We start from the raw sequence: 27,992 nt of genomic DNA, 5'->3' as shown, positions 1-27,992 counted from the left end.
TCTGTCTGCCTTCCTGTGGGATGGAAACACACCTGGGGATATATACACAGGGTGCATGGGTGCAGGCTGGAGAAGGCCATGCAAGCAAGCTGGGATGACAGCAGTTGACTCTGTTAATGATTACCTGCCACACACCTCAACAAGGAAAACGGTCGTCCCTCTCCAATGTGCAGCAGTGCTGCACCGTGCACTATCAGTTTCCCAAGGAGCAGGCTTTGGCCAAAGATGGAATGTTCAAAGCAGAGCTGACACGCCATGAATTAGCTTGTGACATTTTTAGAGGTAAAAAGCTTGAGCAATTGTGGGGAAATGCACCTGGTTTGGTCACACTCCCTCTTTTTCCTCCTTCCCTCAGCATGAGGCCCCTTTCTGCAAACACAGCTGCTTGTTTGAGCGGGGGAAGGAGCCATTTACCCCACATCCCTCAGAAAGGGCCCAAAGGGATCAAACACAGGCACTACTGAGACTGATGTGCACCAATGCATCCCCGCTCTCCTGCATGGCCAGCACTTGTCTCCTGGTCTCCAGCCCAAGAAGGCAACAGGAGGGGATTGGGAATGGCTGGAAAGGGAAGGAGTGAAAGTTTGCACAGGATTTCACCATACCTTATGCTGCTCTGCCCTGGGGACCCCAGCAAGATCTCCAGCTCCTGGCCAGAGACAGCTGAAGAAAAGCAGCATTGCTCACTCCACACCTAGTTCTTTAAGGTTTCTACCAGGCCCTGGTTTGCTCATCACAGTCCCATATCTCAGACTTGCAAATGTGATGCACACCTAGGTCCTTCCCCATTTTTTTTACAGTGAAGTTTTTCTTGGCAGCTTTCTTCAGCTTTAGTTTAAAGGCCCAGCAATTGGGGGAGGCTGTTGGCCTTGCTACCTGCCCAGCTGTCAGGATCCATTTCTGCATCCTGGGCTCAAATGTACAGCCTAGCATGTCCAGACCCCTCACCACCCAGAGCAGTACCTGTTGCTGTGTATGCAGCAGGCAGGGGAGATTCCATGTTCCCACATTTGCCAGCCTCCTCAAAACCTTTGCAGATGTTCAGGAAACTGCTGGCAGGGTGTGAGTTAAATGCACTGATCTCTTGAGAAGAGAGCTGGTTTCAAAGCAGCTCATAAAAACCAGCCCCTCCTGCCCTGCAACCCCACCTGTGCCGGTCCTGCTTTCAGCAACCTTCTTCCAGAATAAGGATGGCAAAACGGCTCCATTCCCCACCACAGCCTGATTCTTCTGGCATGACACTCACCTTTCTGACTGCTAACTCCAGAGGAGAATTGGCTTGGCCCCTGCCTCAGCTCACCTCCTAAGAAAAGGGGCAGATGTGGGGAAGGGAGCAGTCATATCTGCAAGGTCCTTTTCATCCCCCACCAGCAGTCTGATACCGCAGCTTGGTCCAAGGAGAAGGGCTGCAGCATGGCTGAGCTGGGGACCGGCAGGCAGGTCACAAGGGATGGTCTGGAGAGATGCTTGGGCCAGCATGTTAGTGATGTGCTGCTTTGGGTACTGAGCAACTACCTCCCCCCCAGTGCCCTCCCACGAGGGGCAGAGCAAGCAGGGAGAGACCATGAAAGGTCGGTCCATCGATGCCAGTGGCCTTGATGGGGAAAGAGGCATCTACGGAGCTGGCAGAAACACGGTGTGGTTCCCTTCACTCCATCGAGGCCCCAGGACCACCTTCCAGCGTGTCTCAGAGCGGCAGCCCCCAGAAGAGACCCTGACCGGCTGTTCAGCTGTGCACCCCTTCGGCCACTCAGCGATATTGGGGTGCGTGTTAAGCTGAATTCTCACAGCTTCCCTGGTACCGCGCAGTGGCTGCGAGTGGGAGAGCACCGCGTTAAGGTGAGACCGGGCAGGGGGCAGGGGCCGTGCCCCGCGGGACCTGACGTCCCCGGGCCCAGCACACCCCCTAGACCAGCGAGCCACCGCCTGCCCGCCTTCCCCCCTCCCCGCCGGCCGAGGGGCCAGCCTGCCCCCTCCGCCGCCCTGCCTTTCTGCCTGCCGGGGGGGCTAGGGGGGCAGAGGAGGAGCTTGAGAAAAGTTTTGGGCTAAAAACCCACCTTTTTGCTGCCAGCCGAGCCCGACGTCAGGGGCCGCTGTGCGCTGCGCAGGGATCCGCACGCGGCCACCACACAAAGGCAGCAGCTCCGCACCGCGCTGCTCCGCTCCGCACCGCAGGTGAGTGTGGCCCCCCACCCCCGCACTCGGGGTCGGGCCCCCACCCCAAGCCCCCGTGGACGGCGGCACTGCCCGCCCCACGCCGTGGAGATGGGCGACTCCGGCGAGGCGAGAGGCGACTTCCCCCTCACCTCCCCAGCGAGGCGGCAGTAATCCAGGCTGAGGGTTCCCCGCAGGGGGAAGGGGCTTTGCCTTGGTGGGGGACATGGCCCTGCCTGGTGAGGAGCTGCAGAAAAGGGCGATTGGGGCAGGGGTGCCGGGGGCGGCGTAGCCCGGGGTGCGGGATCGCCTGCGAGAGCTGGGAAAGAGCCCCGAGATGCAGGAGGATGGAGTTTAAGAGGGACTCAGGGCACCTGGAGAGCAGACGGGTTGAGGCAGTGGCCTGGTATCTTAGCCCCAGTCCTCTTGGGAAGCACCCTACTGTCTCTTGGGGAGAGCTCAGTTGGTGGGAGATGCACCTACTGGAGCCTGGGGAGCTGCCCCGGAGCGGGGCTCGGCCACCGCCAGCCTCTCCGGGGGGCAAGGGGAAAGGGCTGTGCTGGGGCCACGCACAGTGTCTACTCTGGTGTGGGAGCAAAGAGCAGAGGTGCTCCCCTCTCTGCCCCTAGTGCACGGGCAGAACATTTTCTCCCTGGAGCACCTTCTCCTCCCGCGAGCTGAAGGTGAGGCCGCCTGCTGGAAAGCCCCAGAGCCCCCCGGGTCTGCTCCCCTCAGCACCTCCAGCAGAACCTCCTGATCATGCTAAGGCCTTGGCTCACGATGAGAAGCTCAGTCTCCCCTTTCCTGGCAGCAGGGAGCTTGATGCTTTCTGTGTGCTTGGCACTCCAGGCCACAGGCTCCCCGAGCGCTGGGATTCCCGAGTGCTGGGCTCCCTGCCCAGAGCAGCTCAGCCTGCGGAGGCAGGACCACAGTCCCATGCCCACCTCTGCCAGAGCCATCTGCAATTTGAGCCCAGCCAAGAGGTCCCACTGCTGGAAGAGGGACTGCAAGGGGTCTTGCAAACCCAGCAGCTGCCATGCTACCTGGAGTGCATCGGGGCAGTAGCGAGGGGAGAGGAGCTGGGGAGGGGGTGTGGCCTGCATTAGGAGAAGCCAGTGGCACTACCTAGCCCTGCGTAGTGTTCAGAAGGGATCAGGCTATTTGGAAAACCAGTCGGAAAACTGCACTCGCTTTCCCTTGTGAATGCATTAGGATGAGCCATGACTGAAGATCTCAGCAGACTTTTGCCTGGAAGATATGATATGCCAGGCGGAGCCTCGGAGCAGATCCAGTGGCTGTAGCTGGTCTGCCCTCAGAGTGCCCTTTGTCACATCCCTCTGCACACATGGGCAGGGCCCCACAGCACCCAGAGGGAGCAGACAGTGTTCATGCCTGGAAAGGAGACAGGGGTGAGCATGGCAGCTAGGGCTGTCTGCCCTGGGGGCTTGAAGGCCTTGTCTGAAGGGCCGGAGCAGAAGGCACTGGGCTAGGAAGTAGGTGCAAGGAGCACAGGGAAATGCTCTGCAGCCAAGTATGGAAGAAGTTTACAGAGAACCTGAAGCCAGAGAGATGCTGTGAATATGTGCAGATGTCAGAGGTGCTGCCCTATAAGAGCTGCTGCAGAAAGCAGGACAGCTGTGTCTGTAACTCAGCTCAGCTCCAGCCTTGTCATCTATAACCAGCCCATCTGGGCTGAGCTCTTGTCCTCTTTGAAGGTAGGTGGGTGGGAACAGAGCTGAGCCAAGCTGTGCTCGGCGGGATGGCTCTCAGCCCGACTGGGTAAGGGGGAAGGCAGATCTCACCCTTGTGACTGTGCCCTCAGCCAGCCAGTCTGTGTAATTCCCTGTGACAGTTCAATGCAGAGCGAAGCCGGCAGCTTGGCAGCGGATGCATGAAAGGTGAGTGCACTGGAGCCTGAATAATGTGGGATGCTGCTCTCTCTGGCACACTGCCCGGGGAGCCTGGGGGCAGGGAGCAAACACTGATCCCAGGTTCTTCCCTGCTTTGATGTCCTCTTGGGCCTGCAGTTCACCCTGTCCTCTACAGCCCAGTCCTGCCAAGCACATCAAGCCCATTGTAGAGCCAGGGCAGGTGCGATTTATTTTCTGGCTGGCTGCTGCCTCACAGATATGGGTGGCATCCTAAAGGACTTTAGTGGAGCAGGGAAGGGGATGCCAGCTCTGCACATATGCACAAGCTGGGACGCCAGTGTTGCCAGCAGCATCCCACAGAGTCTCATGGTGGCAGCTGGAGGGGAGCTGTCACCTGTTCCAAGGCCACCAGGGCAGGGTCCCAGGAGTCAAACCCTTAAGTGTGTGCACCCTTGTCCCCAACATGCTCCCAAGTGCATGCACACCTGTGCACCCCCCTGTATGCATAGGTGGCACCAGTAGTGGGCTCAGCACTCCCACTCCATCCCTCCAACAAGGTCCCACACTGCTTTTTTTGGTGTTTAATCCATTGGTTTGACTCTCAGACCCTGCCTGGCACCAAGTTTGTTTTTCCCAGGCTTTTTTCTTTCCCCCCCGGCATCCTCTGGAACTGGAGAAAGATATTATGGGAGCTGTGCCCCCTGGCCCTGGACAGCCTGCTGGGTGCTCAATAAAGAATCCACAGGCACCCAACTTTAGGACCTTCCCCAGCTGCTGTGTGGAGTGTGGGGGTCCCCATGGAGAGCATTTCAACCACACACAAGGGCAATGAGGGGGCTGCAAGGATGGGAACAATCTCTCAGCCCTCTAGCTCTCTGGTGGGAGGCACTTACTGAGCTATACAATCAACCTGCCTGTTGCAATTAATGCACATATTCTAACAGGTGACAATGAGCAGGGCACAGGGGTGTACACACACACGTAGAGGGGGGTGTGTGCAACGGAGGCAGCTGCTGTCTTACCCCCGTGCAGGCTGCCCACAGCCCACTATGCCCTCTGCTCGACACCACATTGCACCCCAACCTCCCACCCACCTCACCCTCTCCCTCCTTCCCAGGCAGGATGCAGGTTCGGGGCCTCCTCCTCCTCCTGGTACTGATCCTGCTGGCTGCCACCACCGAGGCTGGCAAAACCAAGAAAGGTGAGGGGGCAGCCCGGGGCAGGGAGCCAGTCGGGTGGGGGCAGCCTGGGGCATGCTCTTCTGTCCTTGCAGAGAGCACCCACTCCTCTCTTCCTCACAGAGAAGGCAAAGAAGGATGGCTCCAAGTGTGAGGATTGGCGCTGGGGACCTTGTGTTCCCAACAGTAAGGACTGTGGCCTGGGCTACCGTGAGGGAACTTGCAAAGATGAGAGCAAGAAGCTCAAGTGCAAGATCCCCTGCAACTGGAAGAAGAAATTTGGAGGTGGGTACATGGAGGTAGGGTGGCTGGGGACCATGCTGGGGTGGGTGATGGGGGCTGATGCCCACACCAGGTCCTAAATAGCTCTGATGCCTGTCCCCTCTCATCCAGCTGACTGCAAGTACAAGTTTGAGAGCTGGGGAGGGTGTAGTGCTCAGACAGGCTTGAAGACTCGCTCAGGCATCCTGAAGAAAGCCCTGTACAATGCCCAGTGTGAGGAGATCGTCTCTGTGACCAAGCCCTGCTCTTCCAAGATCAAGTCGAAGTCCAAAGGTCAGTTCTCACTACCCCTGTCCCTAGAAGGGTCCTGCTGGGACCCTAGGTAAGGGTTTTTCAGAGGTATCTTGGCCCATTGGAGTTGAGCTTTGCTGGTGGTGCGGGGAATTACATAGGTTGTTCTTTCCTTTGCAGCTGCACATGTGACAACCCCAAAGTGCAGCTGCTGGCTGGGTGGGATGCAAGTACTGCTAGGAAAAACCGTGGTCCCCTCGCAAGTCATTGCCAGTTTTGGTGGGATGGGGATCCCCTGCTCTCCTCCCTGGGACTGGTGAAAAACATGGGTTTACATGTTGGGTAGCCTCCTGCCAGGATGTAACTGCTGTGTTGTGCCATGCTGGCTGTGCTGGCTACATTTCTACCACAGCTCTGTCTGGGGGACCAGTGACTTCCAGCAGATACACTAACTCTTGTCTCCTGTGCTTTTCGAATGCAGCAAAGAAGGGCAAGGGGAAGGACTAGAACAGGAAGCCATCATCTTCATCGGCCCCTAAACATTGTGCCTACTGGACTGGATGCCCAGCTGCAGCTGGCCCATGCTACAGTCTTCCTTCTCCTCTCCTTCCTCCTTTCCATGACCTCCTGTTTCTCTGAGATGCCTTGTTTTAATCATTAGTGTTGTAGAGAGCAAACCCACCCACCGTGCAGGAGAGGCTGCTTCCGTCCTTGCTACCCCACTGCCACTGCCAATGCCTCTCACTCATCTCCTCTCGGCTCGTGTTGGGGTTCGCTGGGATGTGCCCAGAGAGCTGGGATGGGAACACACATTTTTCCACCCTCCAGCACAAATGAGTTGCCTTTAGCACATCCTTTGGCAAGTCCAGGAGCCTTATTGTTCCTCCACCAGCTACCGGTGACAGAGGGAAGGGGTGGGTGTTGAATGCCAGAGTAACTCCATTACTCCTGCCCCTTACTCACTTGAGGACTGCTCTCAGCTCGGGAGGCTTATTCTAGCATCCCTTTGGCCAGGGCACGAATTACCTGCAGCTGAGGTAAACACAACCATTACCCCAGGAACCACTGTGTCTCCTCTCCTCTATCCCTTCTAACCATGTGTGTTCACACTGGGGCTGCAGCCCCTCTGCCTTTGCCACACCAACACTGGTGCTGGGTGGGAGCTCTCACTCCTTTTGGAAATGGGGTTTGTTTTCTTTTCCAATAAAAATCTTTTTTAAAAAAGTATCAGAACCAACCTGTTGACCCCATGCAGTGCTGCTGGAAACCCCAGCAAACCCCAGCTTTGCTGGCCACACCGGGACCACCAGTGAAGTTACTGTGCAACTGGCGGTGGCTGCCTGGGTGCCACATGAGCATGGTCCTGGAGAAAACACATGGGTCAGACCTCACAGCCTCTTCTCAGCAGCGCTTCAGGCTGCCCCACCTTAACCTCGGCAGAAGGGATGGAGCTGCCACCCACACTGCAGGAAATGTCACCGGTAGTTGACACTGGGAAGTTGGGAAGGAGCACCCAGGTGATGACTCATTTACTCCTCACACTGTGGCTGTTGTTTTCTGATCCAAGGTCTTTATTTGTCTTGGGATGGGATGGGATGGGTTGGGCCACAGTTGTAACCATTTGAATATACCCAGAAGCCCACCAGGCATTTTGGGCACACCTGTGTGAATTATCCTAAAGGCAGTGGTGGAGGGGTTTCCATCTGGATTGGGGCAACCTTTCTCCAGGTTACACAGCATCATCCTGGTGTGAGGATGGGAAAGAAATATGGACACAAAATTTGCCAGTGCTAGAGTGACCCTGTCCCATTCCTTGTCTACACCTGGCTGTGTCCACCAATGCTTCCAGAAACCTGGCTTTGGAAGAAGCTGAGCAGCAGTCCTGGGATGGCCTGGGTTGCACACACAGTGGGGCTGGGCGGAGGCTGGGACGCTGGCTGAAGCCCGCATGCTGAGGGCTCTGCCACAACACCCACGACAGCATTACATCCATTTACAAAGCTCAGCAACTGGCTCCTTCAGCCTCCCTGGAGCATCCTGCTGCATCCGGGCAGGAGAGGGCCTCTCCCGCCTCCAGAGCCATGCACCAGGCCTCCCACACCCACCATGGGGAGACTGGGGACCTGCTCATGGTCCAGATGAAACACAGGGCAACTTGGCCACATTGTAAACTCTCTTCCCACTTGCCTCCAAGGCCCCCAGGTCCCACCTGTCCCACCCAAGGACAGTTAATTTCACAGTCACTGCTGCCCACTTCTCAGGGGCCACATTCCCCAGGCTGTGGAGCTAACTCCTGCACCACACCACTGCTTTCTTTGCAGTTAGTTTCCATCACCACAGGAGGTGACTGGACTTCACACTCCTCATCCAGGACTGAGATACTTGGCTTGTTTGTCCAGGCATTTGCTGGCTGAAGGCAGAAAGGGCATGAAGAGGACAGTGGAGTCAAAGTCCAGGGAAAAATTCTGCCCTGGGTCCCTGCATGAGGATGCCCGATGGCACTCTCAGGAGAAAGGAAGGAGCTTGCCATACGTTAGGGTGCAATCTTGCCTGCCTTGGGAGGGGGCCTGGCTGGGCCAGTAGGGCTCCCCATTAGCATGTCTGAGCTAGCCTGGTACAAGATGTCTAGCAAATGTTTGGCCCTGGTTTCTTTTCGTTTCTTGGGTAATAAACACTTTAAAAGCCCATTGAAAGCATCCAGCATTAGCCCATCTGCATGCAGACAAGCTCTGATGTCCTGGAGACAGTCAGCCAGGGGAGAAGTTGCATCCAGTCTTAGGAGAAATGCTGATGTCATTTGGCCAATCTCAAGAGCATGTTGCTGGGGAGGGCTCCTGGTGACCACATCTCCTCCTCTTGCCTCTGGCTTTCCTGCTGGCTCCCCACACTAGTCCCCAGGCCCTGGAAGGACTTGCAGCTCAGAGGTGCCTTGGATCTTTGTCAGCATTAGATGAAGGGCATCATCTGCAATCACTGCACAGTCTGCACTGTTGTGAGTGGGGAGCAGAGGAACCCCTGCTGGCAAAGGAGGCAAAGGGAAGGGCTTCCATAATGTTACTGAAGTGGTCCCTGAGTGCCAGTTTATCTGGCTGTGCCAATGTTCCTGTACTGGCACATGAGAAGGTGCTTGAAGGTTTTCTTGAAAGTGGCATTGCAGAGGGCATAGCAGGCTGGGTTGATGGTGCTGTTGACATAGCAGAGCCAGTAGCCAATGTACCACACTGTTTCAGGTACACAGGTCTCACAGAAGGTGTTAATGAGGACCATCACGTTGTATGGAGTCCATGTGAGTATGAAGGCTAGCAGGATAGCAAATATGGTGCGGGTGACTTTCTTCTCTCGGGCTGCCATCTGGCGCTTCTTCCGCACTTGGCTTCTGGCAATGCTAGCAAACTTCCTGGCAACATTGGCTGGGCGACTGTTGGCCAGGGAGTTGTGGTTAGAGGCTCCAGCCTTAGCTGGGACGATCTCAATGGCGGTGACACATTCACTCCCAGTCTGCTTGGTGACAATCTTGATCTTGGACCACTTGGAAGTTGGGTTCACCCGCGGGTGGGACGGGCTCTGTCCTTGCCCCACTGGCAAGATTTCTGCTGTAGGCTTGTCTTTTGTAGTCTGGGTCATACTGACAGTGCTGGACTCATTAGATGTCTCCTTCTCTTCCTGATGGCCAGTGGCCTCTGTCTGTGCTGATGGCTGGTCATCCACTTTCCCATTCCTCACCTCCTCCTTCACCTCCACAGCCCTCTTGGGAGAGTTATTATTGTTCTGTTTGACCAGGGGGCCCTTGAGGAACCTGAGGGACTTGGTTTTCCTCTCTTTCCTGCTTTCAGGCTTATGTCTCCTCACTCTGCTTCTGCTGGCCAGGGAGATGTGGATGTACAGCACTGTCATGATGACTACAGGAAGGTAGAAGGCAGCAATGGCCGTGCCAAAGGTCACTGCTGGGTTGGAGAGGAACTGGATGTAGCATTCCCTCTCAGGGACTGTCCTCTTGCCCACAATGAACTGCCAGAACAAGATGGCAGGGGCCCAGAGAACGAAGGACAATATCCATGCAGCTGCAATCATCAGCCCTGCCATCTTGGTGGTCCTCCTGGCAGGGTACGTCAGGGGCTTGGTGACACAGAAGTACCGGTCAAAGCTGATGATGAGCAGGTTCATGACAGAGGCATTGCTCACCACATAGTCCAGAGCCAGCCACAGGTCACACACCACGGCCCCCAGCGGCCAGTAGCCTTTGATGATGTAGACAGTGTAGAGGTTCATGGAGAAGACCCCGATGATAAGGTCCGCACAGGCCAAGCTGAAGAGGAAGTAGTTGTTGACGGTCTGGAGCTGTCGGTTCACCTTGATGGAGAGCATCACCAGGATGTTCCCCACCACGGTGACAAGGCTGAGCGAGCCAGTGACTGTGGCAATGAAAACCAGTTCCACTGTCTTGTAGTTGGTGGGAGGCTGGATGGCCACCTCGGAGCGGTTGCCCAGGGTGAAGTTGTCATAGGTCAGGTTGGCCATCTTTGCCTGCCAGGGCTGAGCAGAAAGGTTGTGCATGGAGTCTGCAAGGGGAACGGGGAAAGAAAGGGAGAATATCAGACTTGCCGGCCTGTGCTGGCAGCATTTGCTGCCTCCTCAGTTTCCCAGGCCGTCATTGCTCTTGGCTAGTGCTCAAAAATCTCAAGGCATTCCTGGTCTTTCTCTGCCACTACAGCCTTCCCCCAGAAGTTCTCTGGAGGCAGTTTTTGTGTCCCTTTTTTAGCAGTAGAGGAGGCACAGAGGCTGCAGAGAGAGAAGCAGGGTCAGATCTAGGGACAGCCCTTTGGCCAGGGTGAGATGGTCCTTTTTTGCAGGGCCAGAAACTGCATCCTGGCAGGAGCACAGACCTCATGTGCCCCGGAGAGGCACGCAGAGACCAAAGGTCTTCTGGGGGAACGGGGCTGCAGAGCCCAGCAGTGATGCACACACAGCACTCGCTGCTAGAACAGCACAGCCTGGAGCCAGTGCCCTGCCTCAGAGATGAGAGCGGGTTTATGGTATGCCTCAGGCATGTCCTGCTGAGCTCCCCAAAGCATTCCCCAAGAGGGGGGTTAATCCACAAAGCCTGTGCCATGGCCCGCTCAGCTCACCTGTGTCTCTGGCAGCAAACAGTTCCTTCTGGAAGATGAAATCTGTGACAAGGAAAACAGCAAGTTACACTACAGCTTCAGACCCAAGGAGTTTGTGTGACTCCCACAACATCTTACTGGGGGCACCAACCTGTCCAATAGGTTGACTGCTTGGATGCAGTTGGCTGAAAAGCCAAGGCTGAAAATGGGTAATTTGGCTTGGCCCGGTTCACAGCGCAGCCCTAGCAGGCGCAGGAGAGGGAGGAGCTGCGTGAGTGCCATCAGTCAGTGACACTGGTAAGTGATGGCCCCTTACCCCAGTCCCACATCACACTGCAGCTGCTGCCACCCCAGCCATGGAGATGTACAGGGTGAAGTCAGACATCTCAGCATGGAATTATTTATGAAAGGTGATGAGAATTATGGACAGAAAGACTGCCTTCATCCAAACCAAGATGCCTGTGGTTAACTCCCCAAGGTAAGAGTAGAATGGACCTTAAAAAAAAAAAATCAGTAGACCAAAATTGCTGTGTTGGGACAAAGGGGAATTTCCTGGAAGGTGAAGGAAAAGCAAAGGTGCTGAGGGAGATGGACTAGACAGAAGAGCTTCCCACTGGACCTACCTCTCCTGCACCACACAGACCCCCAAAACATGCTGGGCCTTCAGCAGCTTTACCCTGGGTGCTGGGGTCATCCCAACCCCACGAGCCATCAAGGGCAGCCTCTCCAGCAGCTTTGTCTGGCACCCAGGGCAGTGGTCCTGCCAGGCAGCCCATCCAGCCCCATGGGTGCTGCTGCCAGGAACCCAGCGGAAAACAGTGAGCAAGTGGGTGTCCACACAGTGGGACACTGTGCCCTTGGCACAGCATGTGTCTACAAGTTGGTGTGGTGCTGGTTTCCAATGCCTGGGACTCCTGAAGTTGATTTTGCTAAGTGTATAAGGCCATTAACATGCGCCTCTTCCAAACGGGGTCTGGCAGGGATCAGTTCATCTATTTAAAGTATTTTAAAATAAATGCCCTTGTCTTTCTTTTGTGGTGATGGTAGAAGATTTCTGCCATCAGCAAATAGCCAAGGTTTTAATATAACCACTTTCTAAAGAGATGCGGGTATAATTAAATGGAAACATGGCTGCTGAGATGCTAAAGCCAGGCACCAATGTAGCCATTGGGCAGCTTCTGCATTAGCAAGGCTACAGCCACGATAGCGGTGGAGTTTTTCTTCCAGGTGCAGGGGAAAGAAGTGGGTGAGGGACAAAGAAATACCTCTCTACCATTACCTTCTGAGCCTGTTACATATGGTCCATGAAGACAAAATGCTTTGAAAAGAAAGCAGTACCCTTTGGTATATGCTAAATTCTAGATACCAACAGAGGGAGGAAGCCTAGTGGCATTGCCCAGCTTTACACCCAGCTCCAAGTGCAAGGGATGCATCAAGGGAGAGGGAGAGAGGTTTCTGCTGCCATCCTTCCTGGGCACCCAGCCAGGGATGTCAGAAGAGGTGATAAGTATATAAAATGGCTTAGAAATATATAATCATGGCAGTTTGGGGGTTGATTTCAGTACAATTGAAATGAGTTTTAATTTCTTCACTTTGGTGAGATGGAGAGATTTAACTGTCATTCTTGTAACAGCTAGTCAAACCGATCAGACAACCTAGCAATCATGCAGACATCTACCCCAGCTCTTCCAAGAAGAATCTGAAAATCTTGAAAAGAAACCTTTCCATTGTCTCTGCTAAAATGAGGGTTTCACTTTTCTCACTTTTGTTCATGAACCAGCCTCCTCTTCTAAGTGCATCTAATTAATTATCGGCCTTGACAGGTGCTTGTGTTCTCAGTTGCCCAAAGTAAGAAAAGTCCATCTCAACCCACTCTACAAAGCTGTTTATACAGGTCACGAGACAAGCAGGAAAGGCTGACGCAGACCCACACACGTGCGTTTGGATGCCACCCAGAGGTCATGCTGCAAAATGGTGTGATGAGGCAGAGGCAACTGCAGCCTCAGGGTGGAGGGCTTACATGGGCATTTTGAAAATGAACCTTCACCGAATAGCAAAAATAAAGCAATCACCTGTGTGAGGGAAGGAGAGGGAGTGAAAATGCTTAAAGGTGTGAGGATACATACAGCACAGACATACAGCAACACATACAAGTTGTAGATGTGTACACCACTAGCCTCGCCTCAGATGCCCTGGCTATTCTCTGCCATGCCCCAGCTCACTGAGCGTCCCTTTCCTCCCCCATTTTCTGCTCTCTTCATCCAACTATCTCACTCTTCTGTCTGCTACTCCCTCTCTGAACTCACTGGGACAGCTCTGCACTGCCTTTGCCTTCCTGAGCAGGGCAGACAGCTCAGTCCAGAGCTGGGAGTTGGCCAAGGATGTTACAAATTTGTTAGGGCTCAGAGCAGTTGACCAAGCCATGCATCACGCTTACATAGGCACTGGGGATAGATCCTGCCATTTGCCTTTGACATGGAGAGTATCCAGGTTGGGTGGGTAGGGCCTGGGTAGGGACACAGCCCTCAAAGCAATCACAGATCTGTCTGCATCTGCATGATGTGTCTGAGGATGGAGGGAGCACACAAAAGAGCTGTGGTGCTGCGACAAACTCACCAATGTGACTGCATCTCCACCCTCATGCCAGCCACGTCATTGTTCCCAATTCTGTGAAGCCCCCAGACACCAAGGAACCTCTCCAGGCATGGGGTCTCCCCACTAAATGTCTCCTGTATGTACCCCAGCGCCCAGCTCTCGCTGCCTGCACCTCCGGGAGCACATTTCTTCTCTCCCTCCCCTCATGCCCCCCCCATCACCCTCCTTGTCTCCATCCTCTTTTGCCTCCCACCTTCATGATGACACCGTAGACAAGGGAGGAGACTTAGCCTTTTGCAAAGCTCAGAGATCACTTCAGAAGGGCTCCTGGGGCTGAGGCTCCTATCTGTGACACCAACTGGCTTTTCAGCTTGTGCATGTTATCCTATGTCTGCAGTGCTCAGTGGGTGCTCTGCCACACTTGCTTGCACCAGCCAGCTACAGCAAAATTTCTCAGACTTTTGGCAATGATTTATGGTTGGTTTTCTCCTCTCCACCAAAGCCATTAGGAGTCTCCAACTCTTCACCAAGAGCATCTTTCGGGCTAAGGGTTTCTGTGGCTGCTGCAGTGCTCAGCAATTGCGTCATCAAGATAGTGAAACAACTTTCCCTTCCCACACAGCATCTTGCATGTTATGGATGAAGACATAAGGCACAGGTAGTCACAGATCCAAGCAGAGAAGGTTGTACTTTGGATGCGGTCCAACTATTTTGGGCAGTGCTTGGCACAGCAGGGTCCCCATTGCTACCTGAAATCGTGGGTGCCACCACTGTTGGGTGAGGAGACAGCTCCAGAACAAGAGAGCAAAGCCAGTGCTGCCCACCCCTCCTCAGTCACAGGGTGATATCCAATGATACAGCAGAAAACTCTGGCTATTTCCTTGCTGCACACCTTATATGCAACTCCAGCAAGCCTTCCCAGACTCTCAGCTCCTGAAAACTGCCTTACAGCCTGTTGCCAGGTAGAAGAGGCAAAAGCCCTGTCATGGACTGCTGATGATCCCCCTGTACCCAAAAAGTCTGAATTAGCTAGAAGCTGGTGCTCCACTAGGTGCAGTTAGTGACTGAGCACCTGCTGAGCACTCAACTTGTGTGGGATGGAGGGTTTAACTCCCTCCTGCCTCTACTGCTCCCTGTGTGGAAGGAGCTGGTCACCCTCCCCACCAACGCGGCGAAGACAATTAGACAGGCTGGTATTTACACACACCCATGTGATGGTGGCACCTCAAATTATGGGATGAGCTCCTGGACCAAGTAGCCCTACTGTCCCAGTGTTCCCTGCTTCTCCTCCCTGTGCTGCACAGCCTCCCTCCGCCCCTCCACAGCCTGTGTCCCTCATGTCACCACCAGCCATGCCCCTTCCTGTTTTGGCACTGCCTCCATCCCAGTCTCAGCCTCAGCGCTGGGGGAAGGCGGGGGGGGGGGGGGAGGGGGGCGGGGGAGTAGAGGCACATCTGATCCACATGCAGCTTGAAGCAAGATCTCTGGGAATGATCAGGGCTGTGCACACACCCAGTGTGCTCTTCAAGCATCCCCACCGTAAAACAAGCCCCACACTCATACACCAGCCTGGGGAGGAAGACATTTAGAGGAAGGAGAGGAATTAGAGGAACCCTTACTTTAAGAGCCACTTATGAGTGTGAGCTGCTCCCAGAGGAGATGGGCCTTTGATCTGCATTGGTTTGGAGCAACAGCAAAACTGAAGAGACTTCGAGCCTAGGGACAGGATGGGGTGGCTGTGGCTGCCAGATCCTGGTTGGCTGGATCCTGTGGGGCTCTTGGTGCTGCCTGTCTCCAGGAGGAAGGGAAGCTGACCCCCTCCACTGCAGGCGCATCCCAGGAGAAGGCACACATCACCCCCTGCTCTGGCTGGATGCAGAAGGCTGGGCCAGTGCACATCACCTTTGGTGTCACAGTTGGAAAGAGCCTGGCCAGCCCCACGGCAGCCCCCTGCTTGTCTTTACCTTCCTCAAAGTGCCGCGAGGGTGAAAATATTAATGGGATTAGTCCTGTCATGTCAAACTGCTGATGCGATGTGGGTCTGGGCAGTTAGTTCAGCCATCACCACATGGAGGAGAGGAGAGAGAAAAAGGAGGGAATAGAAGATGCTGAACATTTATGGCTCATGCCCATAAAGGGAAGAGATACTCAGGGAGGGGTGACAGTTTGTGGTGCTAATTGCATTATCTAATAGCTGTTAATTAGCTCCTGAATCATGGCACCAGTTTAGAGCTAGTGAAGGATTGTTCTGGTTGACAGATTCACACCCCTCAGAGTGTGAAAACAGAGTTCCTAGATACTGTTAACTGTGTATTGTAGAAATACAATACACAGGAGAGGACCAAGGGGAGGCCCTGTGCCTGGCAGGGGGAGGGTTGTTGTCAGGCTACTTCTGTGCCTCTGCATCCGGAATGAGGAAAACAATAAACAACTGGAAAAACAGAAAGGAGATGAGAGATGAGGGTCTAAATGTTGTGTTAAAATGGCAGGGCTCCCCCTTCCTTCCTGGCTCCAGCTGGTGACTGTGTTTTCACTCCTCTGGCACATCAAGGTTTGATGGACCCTTGAAGTCCTTATCCTGCTCCAAGGGAGATCTGAGCCATCACGGCACAGGAATAGTTTCTTGTCAGTAGCATATGAGGTGGTTCTAGGCATTTTATTTTTCCACTGAATAATTTATTCCTTTCTTCCTCTGCTATTCAACTGGTTCTCATGAGGCAAAGCACATTCCTCCATCCCTACATGTTGAGAGTCTCTGATAGCTTTTCCTGGAGCCACTGGAAAAGCAGTGAGCAGAGTGCCACAGGAGTGGCCAGCTTTTGGGGGGAAGTGAGAGGGTCAGAGAACCCCCTGTTCTTGACACGTGTTTGTACATCAGGTTTTGAAAATTCACTGTGTCTGGGGCCAGAAGAGAGTGTTGAAGTTTTGTATCTCACCACCTGCCCCAAGCAAGCCAGGAGCTCCCCTGCCTTCACTGCCGCTTGTAACTATGTGGCTATTGTTGCGTTTCAGAGTAAAACAGGCACTGCATCCAAGGTGGCATGCACTTGGCTGTGAGAAGCACTTGCACATCAGAGGCTTATGAGCTGCTCATGTAGGTAGTGCCCAGCCCATCAGGCTCACCAGCATCCTACAGCTGACAGAGCTGCAACCCCTGCCCAAACTGGCCCCCCGGTCTTGTCTGTATCCTTAATATGCCCTGTGTCATACACAGCTTGTAAGAGGCCACACTAGCATTACCAGACAAGAAGCGAGCTGGAGAAAAAGTGTTTTTAAAAAACTGATTGAAAGTAACTCCTATAAATAGCACACCAGCACACTGGTCACTCTGACAATTAATTAACCGTCTGTCAACCAATTATTAGGCCAAATAAATAACCTATCAGTGGAATGCTATCAGCAAGTGTGCACGGCAAATGCCATGCAAGCCAAAGTCCAGCCTTACCCAGCAGTGCCCAGCCTGCAGCTCCCAGGCACCAGCAGCTCCCCCAGCAGGTCCCACGCCTGAGCTGGCTCCGATGGGTAACATTATGGAGGGAGAAGGCTCACCATGGCAGCATCCCACAGTGGGGCAGAGGGAGACACAGTGCCCTCCCCCGAGTGCCCTCTTGACTGTCCCAGGGCTGCAGCTCCCAGCTGGTGGCAGAACTCAGCCCATGCTGCTGAGCCAGGAAGGTGCTGGGCTTCCAGCTGAGCCTGGGCTGGAGCCACACTTCCCCCCTCCCATCCACTGCATTAATGCTCTCTGCCTCAGAGAGATGCTCACGTTCTTTTATATGCCTGGGCTGAATCTTTAACAGAACCCAGCTGTTTCAAGGTAGTGCAACAGAAATAACCCTGCTGCAGCTACAGGTCCCACTGCTGGGAAGGGCTTTGGGATCAGCCAGCAGAGGGGAAGGAGGGAGAGAGGGAGGATTACAGCAACAAGTGACTACTTGGATTAGCTGGGCTCTCCCCAGGGAGAGGTTAGTGGCTGGGATCAGATGACTGTAGGAGGGACAGTGGTGGAGGAGTGACTGGGGGTTAGAGGTCCAGGAGTTGCAAGATCTCAAGTCTGTTTGCTTATAAAAGCAGTTCCCACTGCCCCAGGGACAGGCCTTGCCTGGGGAAACCAAGGGGGAAGGACTCAGCCCCTCTTTGGGGAAGCCCCCTCACCCTGCCACTGCCCCACACAGCCATGGTTACCCACACCAAGTCTCCACCACCCACATGGGGAATCAACCCCCTCAGCCCCATCCCAGGAGCCAGTGCTGGTGCTGAATAACGCAGGGGCTGGCCCCCATGCAGAGGCCTGCAGCACCCTGCACTCGCCCTCTTTGTCCTCACAGGGTCCCCACAAGCCATAGGGTGGGGATGCAGCTCAAACAGTCAGGGATGCAGTGTTGCTCTGGCAGAGCATCTGTGTCAGTAGGGCAGGGAGAACATGTTTCTTTGTAACTCTCCCCAGAGCTGAGGTACCATAGGGCACCTCATCCGAAATTTTAAACACCTGACAATGGAAATGAGAGCCCCCTACTCCATGAAGCCATGTGAGGCTCTGTGGGGCTTTGAGAGGACGAATGAAGCAGCTGAGCAATGGGTGAGAGAAAAGATATCTGATGCCCTAAGCCAAGCACAGAATGTTGGGCAAGGGCAAGGACCCTACTGGATGGACGTGTATGTGAGAGAGGAGAACCCTAGTCCTGGGGACAGATAGCATGTGGGAATCTTTGAGGTGCTAATGAAAAAGGAATGAATATATGAGACCTCACTTGGCCACAAGACCTGCTAGATAGTTTGGAGTTGGAGGTGATGCCTGAGCTAAGGTACAGACTGAGGGAGAGGAGCTACAGAAGAAGGTGGTCAGCAGAGACTAGAGTATGGACAGGCAGAACGGGAAGTGTGGGGGCCAGGGGAGGAGAACAGGTAGGAAATCCCCATCCATAGTGACAACAGAGGAGGGGAGGGATGGAGACGAAGGAGGTGCCTCTGACTGCACATGGTAGCAGAGGGCTTCATAAGTTGAGCATCACTTGGTGGGTGATCTGTGCTCTGCGAGCAGTGTAGAGACCACTGTGCTAAATGCTGCATCTAAGTGCTGCAGAAAGACAGGCCCAAGGCCAGGTAACTCATGCCTGTTGTCAGTCAAAGGTTGGTGCCAGAAGAGTTTCATTGCTCTCCCCTCCTCTCTGCACACATGCATGCACTTTTTTGGCTTTAATTGGGACTGCACATGATGTAACTGCCAGCAGAGCAAGGATCTAAACTACCCTAGAGGTACTAGAGATGCTCCTTCCCATCTCAGTCATGCAAAGATCCTTCAAGGATCTTTATCCCTCCTCGGCAGAGCTAGCCTGACGTACTGCCTGGGACTTGGGAGCAAACATCAACATCGGGAGGGTCTGCAAGTGAGGGGGCAGCGAAGCCTGGCGCCATGCATGCCTCTAGAGAGCTGCCCTGTGACCTGGAGCGGATGTGAGAGCCCGGGACATCGTGTTTGCAGAGTGATGTTTTCAGACCTCAGCGTTGCACAACTGAAGCTCTGAGTTTCCCATAGACAAGTCAATTTAATTCTGCTTAAGGAGCCTAAAGACATTAACCCATTAAATGGCCAACACAAACCAGCTTTGCCATGAACCTTAAATCTGCTGATGACATTTTGCCTCCAGACACTTCCAGCTGAGGTACCTGTGCCAATCTCCAGCTACCTCCTCCGCCAAGGTGCAAGATGCTATAAAATACATTAGATTTAATAGCAGATGTGATACCAGAGGGGCTGCTTCTCTGCCTGGCTTTCTTGGCTAGAGGTGCACAGCCAGCCTTGACAGTTCAGTAACATGGCGATAGCTCTGGCCAAGCCTGCTGCGCATGAGGAGCTCCATGGTTTACACCGAGTCCTGCCTTTAAAGGACAAATTTCCCAGCTGCTGCCCTTCTTTCATCAGCTGACCTGGGATGAAACTCCTCTTCGAGGCTCTTGAATAAAAGTAAACAGAGCTGTGGTTCCCCTTGTCCCTCTCCAGCTCTCTCTGAGTCATGGAAACAGCGCCTGGGGTGGGAGAGGTTCCTCTGCAGCTGCACATCTCAGCCTGCCTCACACTGGTGCAGGGGGGTGGGAAGGGAACAGCCACTTGGGGATCTTTGCTGCTGCCTCATGCACCAAGTGGGACTGGAGCTAACATTGCACAGGACATAAAGGAGTGATGGGAACAGGATCACAGTAAGGCAGAAGGGCCGGTGTCTCTCCTACAGCTCTGATTTGTGGGACTTCCAGCAATAATTTTGGGGATTGCCAGGGGGACAAGGCTCTGTGCCTACAGCCATTGCATTTGCAGGCTTGGACAGGCTGGTGATGTCAATTTTCTCCACAAACTTACATCATGCAAGGTACAAAGTGAGCCTTTGTTGGAGTTCCTCCTCTGTGCAGTGCAGCCTCGGGGCTAAAGGCATCTCTGGAGGGTCCCGGGAGCAGCCCTGGAGCGAAGGTGTGAGCAGCTGTGCCCAGCACGCAAGGGGTCAGACTGGGGAGCATCTCCAGCAGAGCATCATTTGCTCATGCTCACTGTGCCAGGGGACTCAGGGTCTGAACACAGGTCAAATGATTATCCTAGCACAGAGTCAAGTCCCAAGAGGACCAGCGCATTGATCTGCAGGCAAGGTGGGATGGCTGCCAACACACACAGACAGAGAGAGGGCTTCCAGGTGTCTCTAGCAAGGGGGACAGGGAGTGGTCGGGTGTCTGCTCCTAAAACCCTGCTTCTAAGCATCAAGGGGGAGATCTGTAGATGAGACACCTTGCCCTGTGCTCCTGCACCAGCAAGATTCTGAAGTGGGGCAGCCTGCCCAGGAAACACTCGCCACAGATTCATTTCTCCAGGAAGTGCCTAACTCCTCCTTCAAGCTTCAGCAACTGAATTTGTCCGAATATAGGCCAAGGGTTCACCTCAGTACCTTCAAAGGTCTGGATTCAGCAAGACTTTGCTGTGCCTAGAGGGCTAAAGGGGTGTTGTGGTGGGTAGTGCTCCCAGGGACAGTTAAGGCTGGCAGACTCTTCCACTTGGCTATGAGCTAGATAATAGCCATCCATTAAGACCCTCACTGCCTGGCCTGTTGGGGCCCTGGGCAGTAAAACACGAGTCTTCCTAGAAACTGGTGTCTGTTTTCTGACTGGTCACCTGAATCCTTCAGATGAAGGATGGATTTGGCATGGCTCCAGTCACCATCTTAAAGAGGCTTCAACACTGCCTGAATGTGGAGCCACACCTCACCACTGACACCTGGCACATTTGTGGTGGGTGCTGGTGCTTGGGCAGGCTAAGGAGCAGGCAGCAGGGGATGCTGGGATAAGGTTGAAGAGTGGAGAGGAAGTAGATGGGAATGATCAGGTCCAATACTTCCACTTCTTTGCTGTGCCAGGCCCTACACTGTCGCGTCTCCCCGAAACACATCCTTTAAATATGCACTTTTAGAGCAGCCCAGAATGGATGCTGAAATGTAAAGCAAACCTCCTCCCTTGGCTTACTGGAGAGCAACAAGGGCGTAGACCTGTGTCAGACTGAGTGGTAATTGGCTCAAGGACAATGCCCGCCTCTTCAGAAGATGCCTGTCAAAGCCCTGATTTAGCGTGCCAAGGAGAAGGGGTCAGCTTGCATACATGAAACTCTTGTTGTGTGTCCATGATGTGGAAAGAGGAGCTGCGTTTGTGCAGAAAGCAGCAACCCCTTGAATACAGCCTCCATTTCCCTCTCCTCTCACTATTGCTCTCCCCGCTGCCTTTGCAGAGCTCTGCTTGCAGAGCTGTGTCTGCCACCTCAGCCGTGCACTCACCAAACCTCTTCAACTCTGTGGATGCTGCTGGCCAGGTCTCAGCAGGGCAGGCAGAGAAGGGCTCCATGCAAAGGTGTGCTAGGGACTGTTCTGCATCAGCCACTCCTCCTGGTCTCACTATTTTTCTTCCCTGTTTTTGTCTTTTTTCTTTCTTTTTTTTCCTTTCTTTTTTTTCCTTGGTTTTTTTTTTCCCCTAGGGAGATGTTTGTCATTTTAATTTAAAAAAGCAAAGAAACAAAACCCCGGCCATGACAAAACTTGACATCAATAAGATGCTCGTGGGGACAGTTAAAAGAGAAAAACCATGCTCCTTCTGCAAACTCAGAGTAATTGGATCACAGGATTAATTAATCATTTCAGTTCATTTCTCTTCTATGAAAGAAAACAGACCCACCCACTGAGACAGGTATGCCCCTTGTGTGAATAAACAAACCACTTTTACTGGTAGCCCTCCCCCTCCTTCTCCAGCCAGCTTTCCTCTGTGCCCACTCACCAGGTTACTCCTGGGGCTGCCGCTGCTCTGCTGGCTCTGAGCAAGGGCACATTGGCTTGAGTCCCACAGGAATTGGGGGCTACTGCACACACCTGCTCCCATCCCCATCTTCCCCATCCAGGGCTCTGACCACTGGCTACAAATCCAGCTGAAGGGTGAACCAGGAATAGGTTGCTGATTCTTAGGATCTCCACTGGATGCCCTGCTCTTTGGTGGGATGCCTCATGGGGGCCTAGACCAGGCTGGAGCAGCAGCAGGTTCTCAGATCACAAAAGTCAGGGTGTTAGGAAACAGGAGGTAATGCCCAGTAGTAGTGACAGCAAAAAGCATCTTGCTGTCACCTGTGATTTCAACGTGAGCATTGTCACTGGTGATGTTTTACCAAAAGCCTGACTCTAAGACCCTGGTATTTCAGCATTTTGATGGGTACTGTCAGCATCAAAAAGCCACCCAACTGCATTGGTACTGACCCTTCCAACCCCTCCGCTCATTCTGCAAGTTGTGGCAGGAGAAGCCAGGCCGCTCTTGGAGGGCACTCGAGGCACTTGTGACAAAACATGGAGCCTCCAAATGCCCAGTTGGTCCCAGCTGCCACAGGGCACAAGGGAACTCTGCTCCTCCTTGCCATAGAAGTATCTATGGCAAGAACTGTTTTCTGATTTGAAGCCAATGTCATTATTTTGGGAAGAAAGAAGGGTGTGGCTGCCTGACCTATGTCCATGATGGGCCAACAGAGAACAGAGTACCGCTCTGTCATTACCAGCAGGGAGAGTGCAGCAGGGCCAGAAAAGGCTAAAGGGAAGATAGGATCCACACTGGGTGAGAGAAGGGGCAAGATCTGCCCCATTTGCAATGCCCAACCTGGCAAAGGGCTCTGTGGAGAGAGGGAAAACTTCTGCCTAGTCACGTCCTGGGAGGTGGCCACCACAGTCAGAGAGGTTTGTCCAGCATGGGGACAAAGTATCCAAAACATATGGGATTGTGTCCCTACTGCTCTTGTTGGAATAGTGAAGGAAGCAAAGAAAGCATTCAGGTAGTTTCTCACCCAGAATATCTCATTCCCAGAGAAGGTACCAAGGGGGCAAATAACCCCCCTCCTAGTTTTCCTGCTGAGGGGGTGACTGCCCCGGGCGCTGCAGGCTGCTCATATATACTCGACTCAGGGTGCCGACAGGGCCGTTTGCTCGGTGACAAGAGGGACCTGAGGTTCCGACGACGACGGATCCCGGGAACGGTGTTGGTTTGGATGGGAGCAGAGAAGGGGGTGCCAGACATCGCCCCGCTGCCCTGTCAGGACCGCACGGCTCTACACATCCCGGGGCAGTGAACCAATGCGGGGGTCTCGACCCATGGGGCAGCCCGGGGTTCCCGGAGGGACGAGGAGGGGTGGGAAAGTTGGCAGAGAGACACCTGTCCCCATTCCTAGGGCGACCAGGTGCCATATCCCCCCGGGATGCGCACCTCCCTCCCCATGCACCCTAAAGCCATGCCGACACCCCCGGCAGGGACTATCCGGGGGATGCCCTGCGCCCGCCCCGCGCACACGGAGCCCCCGAGCAGCGACTCACCGGGCAGCCCAGCCCAGGGCGCGCCGCCGCCCGCCTCCGAGCGGTTCTCAGCGGCCATGGTGCCGCGCCGAGCACGCTGCCGCGCCGCCGGGGGCTCCGGCTGGCATGGCCCGGCCAGCTCCCGGCTCCCTGCTCCCGGCTCCCGGCTCCCGGTCCCGGCGGCGCCGCGCGCGGCGGAGGGGCGGGGAGAGGGGAGGGCTCGGCGCTGCCGGCTCGTCCCCGTCTCCCTCCCCCCGCCCCCGCCCTCCCCCGCTCCCAGATGTGTCGCCCCCAGATGTGCACCCCCAGATGTGCGCCCCCTTCGCCCACTCGCAGACCCACCGGGGCGGGGGAGGGGCCGGGGCGGGGGGGCACCGCGACGTCAAGATCCGCGGCCAGTCCCCACGGCGTCGTTCCCCCCGTCCCAGATGGGGCCTCCAGTCCCCGTCGGCCAGATGTTGTGCGGGAGCGCTCCTGCAGCACCGCGGACAGCGCTCCTCGGACCGCCCGCTCCCGGCGCCGGGCTCCGGCCCCTGCTGCTTCCCGGTACACACCAGCGGGGATGAGCCCCGCTCCGCTGCAGCTGGCAGCGCCGGGAGAACCGGTGTCCAACGGCGGGAGAGAGCGAGGGGCCAGGAGGAACGGAGAGGCGCCCGGCACAGCCCGGGCAAAGGGACTCCTGAGGAGCTGCCCGGTACCCAAAATACAGCCCCGGCACACACGTCTGCGAACTCGAGAGGCTCGGTGAACTCTGCCGGGCTGTCACTAATGCTCGGGATTGGAGTGTTCACTCAGAACAAAAACCTCATCAGGCGGTTCCACAAACTGTCCCACAGGTTCGGCTTTCTACTTTCCTCGTAGTAATGAGAAAGTGTCAAAGAAGAAACAAAGGAAAAAGAAAAAAAATCTGGCTTCCCTTCCCTGTACACCTTTCCCCTTCCCTCTGCTTATACCTAGAGCAACTCTCTCACCCACCCTCTGCCTCTCACTTGTACTGTCTCACAGATACACATGGGGTATCACTTCCCCGTCTGCTCCACTCTCACACATATGCGTAAATACACATAAACAAATAAACGCCCCAATTTATCCCTCCTTTGGAGCGATTACAGTCTCAGATGACTTCCTACCATTCACTCCTTCAACTCCTCACCCTCTTCTCTTCCCTCTCTTGCTCTGGGAGGTAGCACTTAACTAAAGTGCAGTGTTTGATGTCAATGTCTCATTTGAAGTGTTAGCCAGATGTTCCCAGTTCACAGATTGGATCTCTTTCTTCCCTACATCCTGCAAACTGGTATCTTCTCCCTCAAGATGAAGACACATTTCTGAATTCCAGCAGAGAGAACATTGTTAAGATAATTCAGATAAATTTTCTCTGATGACATATCTCCAACTCCAGGTGCTTCTCTGCATCCTTGAAAATATTAAAGCCTTTTGGCCCTTGGATCTGCTGCTGCCTTTGCACACCAAGAGGCCCTTACCAGAACAGTGAGGCAGATACACCACCTTTACTTTGGTCACACGAGGCCACATTCTGGCATTTCTTTAGTGAACTCAGTCAGCTGGTATTCATTTTCTTTCCTGCCTTCTTGGAAGAGCAAGAAGACAAAGCTTTCCCCGTGTCAGCTGGTGTGGAACCATCCAATTGTACTGAGTGCAATGAGGCTTTGCTGACTTTTTTCAGCTTAACATCTGCCCACACATTTTTTGCAGTCACTGACCAAAACCTGTCAAAGACTCCAGCCAGTTAATTTGAGTCTCTTGCCTTGCCCAAAGCCCTGACCTCAAATAAATACCACCCTCTCCTCCTTCTTTCCCCCTAGAAAAAGTTAATGTGAATAAACCTTTGTCTGGGTGAACCCATCAGACTGAGGAAATATCTGTTTCTAAGACAATTTGAGTGCACTGGTGTTGCGTTATTTGATTGGACTCTTGTTTCAAACTACAATTCCCCATAGATAGACAAAAGATTGTAAAAAACAGTGAGAAGTCTTCTTCCAAAGCTGATCAGTCACAGAGATAAAAATGTATAACCAAATTGGATACAAAACTTTTCAACTTCTAACTCTTAGCCCAGCTTTATGCACTCATTAGGCAAAAGTAGAGTTTCTGAAAGCCCAAACTTCCCATACGTATTCCAATCAAAGACAGCACTTGCTTCTCTTGGTTTGACATATTCACACATTCCCTGCCTATGGGCTGCCAACAAGTTTCACCAGCTCCTTTTGTCACCGAAATGACATCATCTTCCTTCTTAGGCTGTGTTGGCACTGGTCACTAAAAACAGTAAATCCACTTCAGAATCTGACCCCAGCTCTAAATACATTGTGACAGGCTGTGAGGTGGGTTTCTCCATGTAAGAAGCCAAAGGCTAACCTGACTTCATGTTCAATGGCCCAAGCAAATTAAGGGCCTCCTTTGCTCTCTTTTGGGATTAAGACCTGTGACAGTCTGAGACTCCTGCCATCCTTCCTGACTGACACAGTTTGGTCTGGGGGAGTAAAACCCAGCACCCGTCATCTTGTAGAGACCTGGGATACTCCTGGAGCTGGCTATTTTTCATGTCACTGCACATCTCTCAATTTTTTTTTCATCACTGTATTTCCAGCCTCTATTTTTGGATGGCTTCTTTGTGTTTTGTTTTTTTTTTTTAGACATGTTGTGCTGTGCCTAATATCTAATCAGCAATTGTTACTTTTCCATTATCAGTTGGCAATGCTTCATCACGCTCCCCCATATCAAAAATTGCCCTTGCACCAAAACAGATCAAACACCTAGAAACAGACAAAGCCACTCCTCTCACCTCTGTCTCTGAAGTGGGAGATGCAGAGGGCACTGGCAAGTGACCATATTAATGCTCCACCTTGGCTTGCAACAGTTCCCATCCATAGCCATCCTGAGGCAGTGGTTACTCCACTGAGCTGGTGTTCAGGAGATGGATATGTTTGAAGAGCAGGAAAGGCAGTTATGGATCTTTTACTCTGGCTTCCCTCACAAGCCCAGGAACATCCACCCATTTTCTCTGACAGATTCCCAGTAGCTGTACTCACACATGCAGCAGCCAGCACCAGTTCTGGGCACACCAGCTAATGCCAGGCTGTGGCTGCTGGGGGACTTAGGTAATTTGCCCCTCGTCCTGCAACCCAGTGTTCATGGCAGGGACTCTGCAGGTAAAGAAGCAGTTATCATCCATCCCTGCAGCAGATGGGGCATGTACTTTTTCATACACATGCCTATGGCACTGGATGCTGCCGGGGACAAGCCTGCTCACCATCAGTTTTGGCCAGGCTACCCCCTCTCTCCACCAGTCCTCCCCTAGGCGTACAGTCCCTGCCAGTCTCCAGCAAAAACATCCAGTCCAAGTCTGTCCTACCATCCTGCTCAAAGAGAGGTGCACTCCTGTATATGTTTGCTTGCTCCCTCTCCTTTCTTTCTGTCCTTCTTCAAGGCACTGAGGTTTTCTTTCTACCTCACACACCCTTTCATGCTCCACTTCCCTCCCTTTGCCCTCAGGTGGATCCAGATTGCCTCTCCCAGCACAATGCAGGCAGCCAGTCTTCCTCCCTCCGACAGACTTACTCCCACAAACTTGCTGAACCCATCTACATGGTTTTAATATTCATAAAAGTCAACCCTAGTCTAAAGAAAATGTGGTTGATGATGAAAGTATTTACATTGCAAATCACTTTTAATAGTCCTCTGGTAGTCAGCCTGGTGATAAACGCTAATCTATCTATCAGCTCAAAAACAAAATAAACCCAACTCAGAAGGGGAGAGTCAGAGAGAGAAAAAGCAGCCGATGACAGTGAGAAAGGCTCAGCCCTTTGGAGCACCACTCTGCTGAGGGAAATGGGTGCGAAGGCTTCACTGAGCAGCTGGTGATGATACTGAAGTGTCACAGAGGGAGCAGGAGCAGCCACTCTGCCTGCTCTTGGCCAAGCAAGGAGACACAGGGTAGAGGATGAGGCCCTGGGCATGCAGTCTCTTCTCTCACTGGTATGGAGCTGGCATTGCCTGGCTGGACAGAGCTGTTTAAATGCCAGGGCAGTAACTCAGCCTCCCTGCCTGTGGCCAGGGTTGCAGGCGACTGGGCAATGCCACCTGCGGGTGGGCTCTTGCTCTGTGTGCACTGGTGGGTGAAACAAAGCCCAAAGGGGACATGGATCATTGCCCTGGGCCAGCATCATTCCTGTGGGAGATGGGAGAGAGGGCAGCACCTGGTGGTCATGTGCCTCTCTCCTAATAGTTTGCCTAAGGGCATGGGAGGGCACATTTGTAAAGGGGCTTGGGACAGCCCAAAAAGTCTGAAATAAATATCGTCCTCAGGCCACATTTGCCTGGAGCCTCCCACAGCTATTCTCCCAGCTGAGGAGGCACAGGATGTCGTGTGCACAAGTCCTCTTCCCCATCAAGCACTATCCTCAGGGAAACAGCCTTTCCCCCTCATTCCAGCTGTCTCCAGGGCAGCATAAGGCACATATGGCCCCACAAGTGTCCTGGACGTGAGCTCTGCAGGAGGGCAGTCACTTGTGGGTTCGAGGTGAGCCAGATCCCAAACCAGGCTGGGACAAAATCTCACTGCAGGGAGCAATGAATACTGTGGGGGAGCAGGGCAGGAGGATTTGCAGGCTCAAGGAGGAGCAGGGCTGCTGCAGCCTTCCTGAGAGATGAGGTGACTGAAGGCACCCAGCCATGCTCTGCTGCCTCAGCCAGGCCCCCAGGAGTCATCCA

At 53.8% G+C, this 27,992-nt stretch overlaps 2 protein-coding genes across 4 annotated transcripts; one reads left to right on the top strand and one right to left on the bottom strand.

The window, feature by feature from the left end:
- The first annotated feature begins 2,007 nt into the window (after positions 1-2,007).
- Positions 2,008-6,953, top strand: MDK (midkine). Of its 3 annotated transcripts, none has more exons than XM_032691218.1 (5): positions 2,008-2,175; positions 5,143-5,226; positions 5,327-5,488; positions 5,597-5,758; positions 6,198-6,953. In XM_032691218.1, the coding sequence occupies exons 2-5, from the start codon at positions 5,148-5,150 to the stop codon at positions 6,221-6,223; spliced, it is 429 nt and encodes a 142-aa protein (XP_032547109.1). In that variant the 5' UTR covers positions 2,008-2,175; positions 5,143-5,147; the 3' UTR covers positions 6,224-6,953. The 3 variants fall into 3 exon arrangements, with proteins under 3 accessions (XP_032547109.1, XP_032547107.1, XP_032547108.1); XM_032691216.1 differs by having other exon boundaries at positions 2,017-2,175; positions 5,570-5,758; XM_032691217.1 differs by lacking the exon at positions 2,008-2,175 and adding an exon at positions 2,290-4,052.
- A 313-nt stretch (positions 6,954-7,266) lies between these two features.
- On the bottom strand, positions 7,267-23,405 carry CHRM4 (cholinergic receptor muscarinic 4). The gene is made up of 3 exons (XM_032691215.1): positions 23,283-23,405; positions 10,843-10,884; positions 7,267-10,275 (listed from the first exon to the last, which is right to left on the bottom strand). Exons 1-3 carry the CDS (start codon positions 23,338-23,340, stop codon positions 8,798-8,800), a joined length of 1,578 nt encoding a protein of 525 aa, XP_032547106.1. The 5' UTR covers positions 23,341-23,405; the 3' UTR covers positions 7,267-8,797.
- Positions 23,406-27,992: the final 4,587 nt, after the last annotated feature.

Source organism: Chiroxiphia lanceolata, chromosome 6, assembly GCF_009829145.1.
Source record: "Chiroxiphia lanceolata isolate bChiLan1 chromosome 6, bChiLan1.pri, whole genome shotgun sequence".
Lineage (NCBI taxonomy): Eukaryota > Metazoa > Chordata > Aves > Passeriformes > Pipridae > Chiroxiphia > Chiroxiphia lanceolata.
This window is presented reverse-complemented; position numbering and strand designations above follow the sequence as displayed.

What these genes read in the sequence shown, in the direction of transcription:
- MDK (XM_032691216.1), top strand. Translation starts at nt 5,148, where the DNA reads ATGCAGGTTCGGGGCCTCCTCCTCCTCCTGGTACTGATCCTGCTGGCT. An exon ending in GGCTGGCAAAACCAAGAAAG is followed by an intron (nt 5,227 to 5,326) that starts GTGAGGGGGCAG and finishes TCTTCCTCACAG; the next exon opens with AGAAGGCAAAGAAGGATGGC. An exon ending in CTGGAAGAAGAAATTTGGAG is followed by an intron (nt 5,489 to 5,569) that starts GTGGGTACATGG and finishes GGTCCTAAATAG; the next exon opens with CTCTGATGCCTGTCCCCTCT.
- CHRM4 (XM_032691215.1), bottom strand. Translation starts at nt 23,340, where the DNA reads ATGGCCGCTGAGAACCGCTCGGAGGCGGGCGGCGGCGCGCCCTGGGCT. An exon ending in GCCCTGGGCTGGGCTGCCCG is followed by an intron (nt 10,885 to 23,282) that starts GTGAGTCGCTGC and finishes TCCTTGTCACAG; the next exon opens with ATTTCATCTTCCAGAAGGAA. An exon ending in GTTTGCTGCCAGAGACACAG is followed by an intron (nt 10,276 to 10,842) that starts GTGAGCTGAGCG and finishes TTCCCCTTGCAG; the next exon opens with ACTCCATGCACAACCTTTCT.